The sequence below is a fragment of the Trypanosoma equiperdum genome, assembly GCF_001457755.1.
Source record: "Trypanosoma equiperdum strain OVI genome assembly, contig: ctg_1715, whole genome shotgun sequence".
NCBI lineage: Eukaryota > Euglenozoa > Kinetoplastea > Trypanosomatida > Trypanosomatidae > Trypanosoma > Trypanosoma equiperdum.
In genome coordinates this window covers 1-6,041 of record NW_027123744.1, presented here as the reverse complement: position 1 = coordinate 6,041, position 6,041 = coordinate 1, and the positions used below count along the sequence as shown (strand labels likewise).

Below are 6,041 nucleotides of genomic sequence, written 5' to 3'. Positions count from 1 at the left end.
CCTTACATTTTCTCGTGTTGGAAGGTTTGTTGTTCATGCGTTCTTTTTTGCCGCTGAGCGATGGTTGCTTTAGCAAAGCCTTTGTGGACCAAAACGTAGTTTCCAAAAAGTAATGGATCGATGCTGATTTGGGTTGTCTGCTCTTATGTTATGTTGTTGCGTGTAAGGTCCATGTTGAGGAGGCCTGAGGCTTACTGAGAAACACTTTTTGAGCTTAAATCACTTCAAATGTGGCGGCGTTGACTGCAGTGTACGGTGGTGTTCTGTTTTAAGACAAGGCAATTGAGAAGGAATGATGAAATATCTTCGAAAGACCCAAACTCTCGCGTGGGGCACGCATGGAGAAACGCATTATTATTACTTTTTTTTTGACCTGACACAGCATATTGTACAACCCCTTTCCACACCCCTACTGAGGAACAACACCATGCGATTGCCCAGCACCGCCTCATGTTTATTTCCCGCTCATCAGATCCGCCCTCAACACTGAAGGATTTTGAAGTTAAGGTAGGCGGCAGGTGAATGGTTGACAGCAGGATGTTCCTGGCACCACTCTTCCTTTCTGGTGTATGCTTTACAACATCTCCTTGTCGGAACAAGTCCGGCAGCCACGCACTTTTAAGTTAAGGTGGCACATCAGCGAGTCACCCGTACACTCACCAATTCTGATCCGTTATTCCACAGAAGGATGTTAACCTTGATCGTGGCAAGCTTCGAAAACAACCCCTTTTCTATCCATAATCGTATGTAGGTGTTGTCGTCATGCAACTCGGCTGACCCTCTCTTTCCGACTCGGAACCAAAGAAAAGAACACCCATCTTCTGTAAAAATACATTTGTCTCCGCGCCCGAAAATTAACTACTACCACTTTTTCCATGTGAGGGAGAAAAGTTACCACTCACTACATTGTTACAGTTACTCAGTAAAATCACAAGAATCAAAGTACAACAAAATAAACCCACATAATAAAAAATATTAGAATTACGCTTCCAATATTACCGCCACTCGCCCCCTCTCACTCATGTCGTTATGGCGTGTTACATTTTTGTTAGGGTATGTTGTGTCGTTTTATTTATTTAGTGGTTTTGTGGGTGACGGCAAAGTGGCGTGTGTACGGTAATATATAGGAGTGACGGTGAGTGTTTTTGACTTTTGCTTACACTTTATGAACTATTCTATCCGTTGCTATGCATAGTTGCGCGTGTTTTTGTTTAGCAAGCGAATTTTCGGGACAAGTTGCTTTACTTCACGTTGGGTGGATGTGGCTAGTGCGTGAATATCGCTCACTGTGAGTTCTCTGTGCCCTGTGCGCGTCACGTGCACCACCTGCGCCTGATACAGCCCCTGCGGGTGACCAAGTTTTCCTTATTTCTTACTCTATTCTTCTGCTCTTCTTTTCGCTTCGTGACGCGGCCCATTGACGTTGTAATTCTTCTGACTACTTGCTGTGGGAAAGAAAGGGGACAGGTGCCTAAGGGACCAGCTGGCAACGAAACCGTCTTGATCTTTGCCAAAATCTCCGCAGCAGCATGTGTGCTATACTGAGGGCTCAGCCCTTCACCACGCTCTAAACCTGAGGCGGTGGGGTAGCACCCCCCGCAGGTTCTCCCTTTTGGCCTTCGTCTGGCGGTGTTTCCCTACGCAGTCATTTTATATTTCTGCCCCTTTCGAAAGTCCCACGCAAGCCTCACCACTTTGACCAGGGAACCGGTTTCCGTGTGTCCCCACCCTTTTCATCCCCCTCACAAAAGACCCTTTGATTCCAACAGCAAATCTCTTGTTCGAACTCAACGGCAGCCATGGGCCCACCTCCAAACCGACCTTACGAAAGCAGGTCGCGCCTAAGGCATCTTCTCCCCGCACAGCGGTGGGCCACAGAGACGGCCCATGTCTCACTACCTGCCGCTTGGAAAGCAATGACGTCCAGTATTTCCCGATGTTTCAGAGCGCCTCGAAGAGATGCCCTTAGCTTCAAATCCTTCTGGAGTAGAGGGCAGGGGACACAAATGTCGTCGTCGGTCCTTGACCCGCGAGCCTCGGGCGATCGCTTGGTTGTATTTTTTAGCGTTTGCGCGGCCAATTCGCAGTCGTTCCGCTCTCGCTGCCCCCTTGCGCTCCGGCTTTGTTATCTTTTCAACTTTTCTTTCCCCACGAAAATAATGGGCGAACCCGGGCACGCGCTGATGTTATTGCGCGTTCCTCTATATTTCGATTCCGTTTTCGGATTGCATCCATACTTATTCGGTGAGTTTTACCATGCCGCAACACCGGAGGGGAGGGGCTCTTACTCCGAGCGTATCACTGGATTGTTAACTCTCCTCGTCCCAAATTCGGGGGCGGGGGTGCTGTGAATGCCTCGCGGGGCGTCAGTACGTTTGGTTCATCCCTTTCTAGCTTCTGACCTTATTCTCGTAATCTCACCGTCTGCGCTCGCTACTACTCTTGCTGGGGGAGCGCTCTGGAGCCGTCTGCGGTGTTTGGGGATTCCATTGTAGAACTGCGAAAGGATAATTTACCCCATTTCGGTGCATTGCGTCTTTGGTGCCGGTCCAACGCCACCGAAAAGACTTCTCCCCCGCACGCTCGTACTAATCCGGCCTCGATGCCGGTGTGTTCTTCGCGCACCCTCCTCGTGGCACCCGCCCAAACATCCACGGTTCAAGCCAAGTGTGCCTGTCGGAGGTCGCTTCCTTCGCCCGAAATTTGATCCTCTATCTCATCTCCTCCCCCCCTCTCAATATCGCGGTGGGAAAACATAGATTACCTCGAAATTGCCACACTTCTTTTGACACGTGAGCACCACCCTCTATATACAACCTAAAAGCCCATCCTCCGTTCTAGTTCGGCCCGCCATATGGGAAAGCGATGGTGGCATGAGCCCTAAATACCCCTACCTTCTTCTACGACAAGGGGCTTGTCCTCTATTTCCCGTAGCGTACTCAACTCCATTTCTGTCGGCACCGCCCCTACGCGATGGACACAAGCTATTATTCCGGCGCTCACTTGCTTCTATATTTTTCCGTATTTTCGAAGATTATCATTTCTGCGCCAGAGAAGGTGCGTGACCCCACATGGCCATCTCTCCAAACCTGGTAATCTGATTTCCTTACTTCCACCTTTTTCAATACGTGAGACTTCTTCCTTTTGTCTAGCGCATTCCCCTTGGACCTTTTCAGGGAAGGGACATTTATGTGCACACCAGTGGTCGATGCCCATGGCATAACCTCTATGGGGTGCAACCAAATTGTTTAATTGGAGCACCATCCTTCCGTTGAATTTGTCCAAACGAGCATTTGGTGGCCGCAGGTATGGCTTGGGGCTCGCACACCCGCAAAGTTCTCCCCTTTGGCATTTGGGGTCGGGCAGTGCTCCACCAAACTTGCGGCTAGCAGTTGCCCAACAGCCCCAGGTTTCGCGTTTTTTGAACGCCCCTTTTCCAGTTACAGTCAGTGGGGCTCCGGCGACTGTGTCGCCTCCGGCGGTTCTCATTTGCCATTTCAAACGGGGAAATGAAAAGCACACAACCCGAAATATTTGAGGCACAAAAGGGCACCCAGCCTCGACGAAACTCGTCAATTGGCTGGCCCTAGAGCTTCCCCCACAGTAGCCCGTACAGCAACCATGCGCACCGCAGCTGGGCCAGAACACATGGCAGGACAGATCGATAACACCAGTTCAGTTGGATGGTCTCGCCAACAGCTATTACGGAGAGGAATAAAACACCGAGTTCACAACCTTAGCCACCCACTGGGAAAAAGGATGGGGAATGAACAATGATAAGTCAGAATTTTATATCACAGGCATGACGGCAGGAAAACTTCCAATGAACAACCAACAAATGGTCGGCTACCAGAGGCGAATGAAGATTCAAGTCAACAAACTTATGACCGAAAAGCAAATGACACGGATGGACGCAGCGGCGCAAGGTAATACCAACACGTTCGAACCATTTGCGCGTGAACGTCGTAGAGCAACGGCACACGTAGAGCAATACCCGAACATCGGTCATTCCCCCTCCGGGGATGATGCCACTACGCCAAAGGATGTTATACCAATGTTGCTAATAAAGAAACAGCTTCGTGAATTCGGAAGGGGACGGTTAAGGATGCCATTCACCGACACGTTGTCCGCTAATGTGGAGAAATTTACGACCCCCGTTGGGCAGACACAAGTGACAGGCCAGCCGGAGATATTAGTAACAGAGAAAAAGTTGTCCGCAGAAGGAATATGAGCAGGAATACTTTGGCTTCCTCTTTTATATGGCCTGAGAATAGTATATGAACTAAATCCTTATCACATTCAGGTCTAATTCGGATACGTATAATAAACAATTGATGAGGCAAAGGGATGGCATCACCGCCCACTAACGACAAAATTTGCATGAACCACGTAGTTGAACGATTCAGACACGTTCCAACGCGCCATCACAAGGAAGAGCACAAATTTCAATGACACAGGTCAGTAATCTTGGACAGAACTAACCCAGGTGATCGCTGCACGTGCGGATGCCGGGAAAACGGTAGGTCTCCAACGGTTACGGAAAGAAGTGCTAGACGCAGCCAGGTTGATGCAACAAACTTCCAGCCGCGGTCTCCGGTATGCAAAGAACAAAACCAAGAGGAAGACCCACGCAAAGAGCCCTGGAAAGAATGACGCCAACAGGCGTGCACGCATATCAACAGTCGGTACGATGGAACTGAAAAGCCGGTAAAAAATAAGACCTCACCCCCTTCCCCAAGTTACAAAAGGATATCCAACCCACAAGAAAGTCCTTGCCAGAAAGGCCTCAACCCACTGCCAGGGTGGCTGGGAGACATCGAAAAACGCCGGACGCTGCGATTAAGGTAGAACAAAAATAAATGAAAAAGTTCCTTGCACCCCGGAACTCAAAAAAGGGAGGCTGGCCTCAGCTTCCGCAGCTGAGACTGAAACTACCTGTTCATTGGGATTCTGGCGGGCAACACCCGCTTTGAGTGCTACAGATTTGCGGGATACGGGCGTTGACCACTCTTTCTCCCAAAACCACAGTTGAAACACCCCTTCGGATGGCATAAGAGGGTATTGGGGACAGCGGTCGTACAGTTTCGTTTGTAAGCGGAATGTGAGACGTCGCTTTATTCTTTTCCACGTGTTGTTGTTTAGTTCGGTTTCATAATCTCGCGAACTGTCCCTCTACGGGAAGGCTGCTTCGCCCCGTATTAGTTTGATCATGTGTACGATTTTTTGCCAATTAGTGCCCAGGATTGGCGGCCGCTCAGGCGCTTTGGACCAAAGATGCTACGGCTTCTCGGCCGTTACTTCTCGTAGAGTCCTTCCGTTGGTTTCCAATTTCATCCATAGTTTCATCCGCGACTCCCCCGGACGTTTTGGCACCCCTCCCTCTCTGGGCTCTAGGTGGTTCCACAAAAAAGCGTATGGGGTCCGAACGTCCACTTCTCTATGCGTGGTGCCGAGTTGTTTCCCCCCCTCAGGTAGCAAACGCATCACCAACTCTGTTGGTATATGATGGTTAAAGGCGATGCCGGCGTTTTAATTTCACACACTTGTGGTGATTCTGTTTTCCCAAACCGGAACCACCCCTTGGGTCCTCAATTATTGCACGAATCTGCATTGTTTCAGGGGTTCGACGTAACCCATCGGGGTCTTGTGAAGACATTCCGTTTTCCTTCTTTGCCGCAAAAACCAAAGTTGACCTGCGGCTTTTCGTTAAGTTCCAAACGGAAATGAAGTGAATTGACGCCCCCCCCCCTCCTATCGCATATCGCTTCCAAAATGTTAGCGGAAGATTCTTGACATAGTGGGGACTATAACAGTAGACGTAGTTTCGATCATCCAGTTTGTCGTTCATTGCCTGTGGCCGCAGGGTCATGCGCTTTCTTGTTTTACGTCTTTAAGCACGCTCATTGCAAGAGCCCGCAAATGCCTTGATAGCGGGTTGGCCAACCGAATGAATAATACCAGCTGTTTGGGGTTGTTGGGCGTCATCCTCCCACAACAAAAATTGGGAGTGGCATCGACCACTGGTGTGCACATAAATGTCC

At 49.6% G+C, this 6,041-nt stretch overlaps 2 protein-coding genes across 2 annotated transcripts; both read left to right on the top strand.

The window, feature by feature from the left end:
• Positions 1–1,799: 1,799 nt before the first annotated feature.
• On the top strand, positions 1,800–2,351 carry TEOVI_000891400 (uncharacterized protein; the record flags this gene model as incomplete). Its single annotated transcript, XM_067222902.1, has 1 exon — positions 1,800–2,351. The coding sequence occupies one exon, from the start codon at positions 1,800–1,802 to the stop codon at positions 2,349–2,351; it is 552 nt and encodes a 183-aa protein (XP_067079003.1).
• Positions 2,352–3,766: 1,415 nt separating this feature from the next.
• TEOVI_000891300 (uncharacterized protein) lies at positions 3,767–4,231 on the top strand (the record flags this gene model as incomplete). Its single annotated transcript, XM_067222901.1, has 1 exon — positions 3,767–4,231. The coding sequence occupies one exon, from the start codon at positions 3,767–3,769 to the stop codon at positions 4,229–4,231; it is 465 nt and encodes a 154-aa protein (XP_067079002.1).
• Between the last annotated feature and the right edge of the window lie 1,810 nt (positions 4,232–6,041).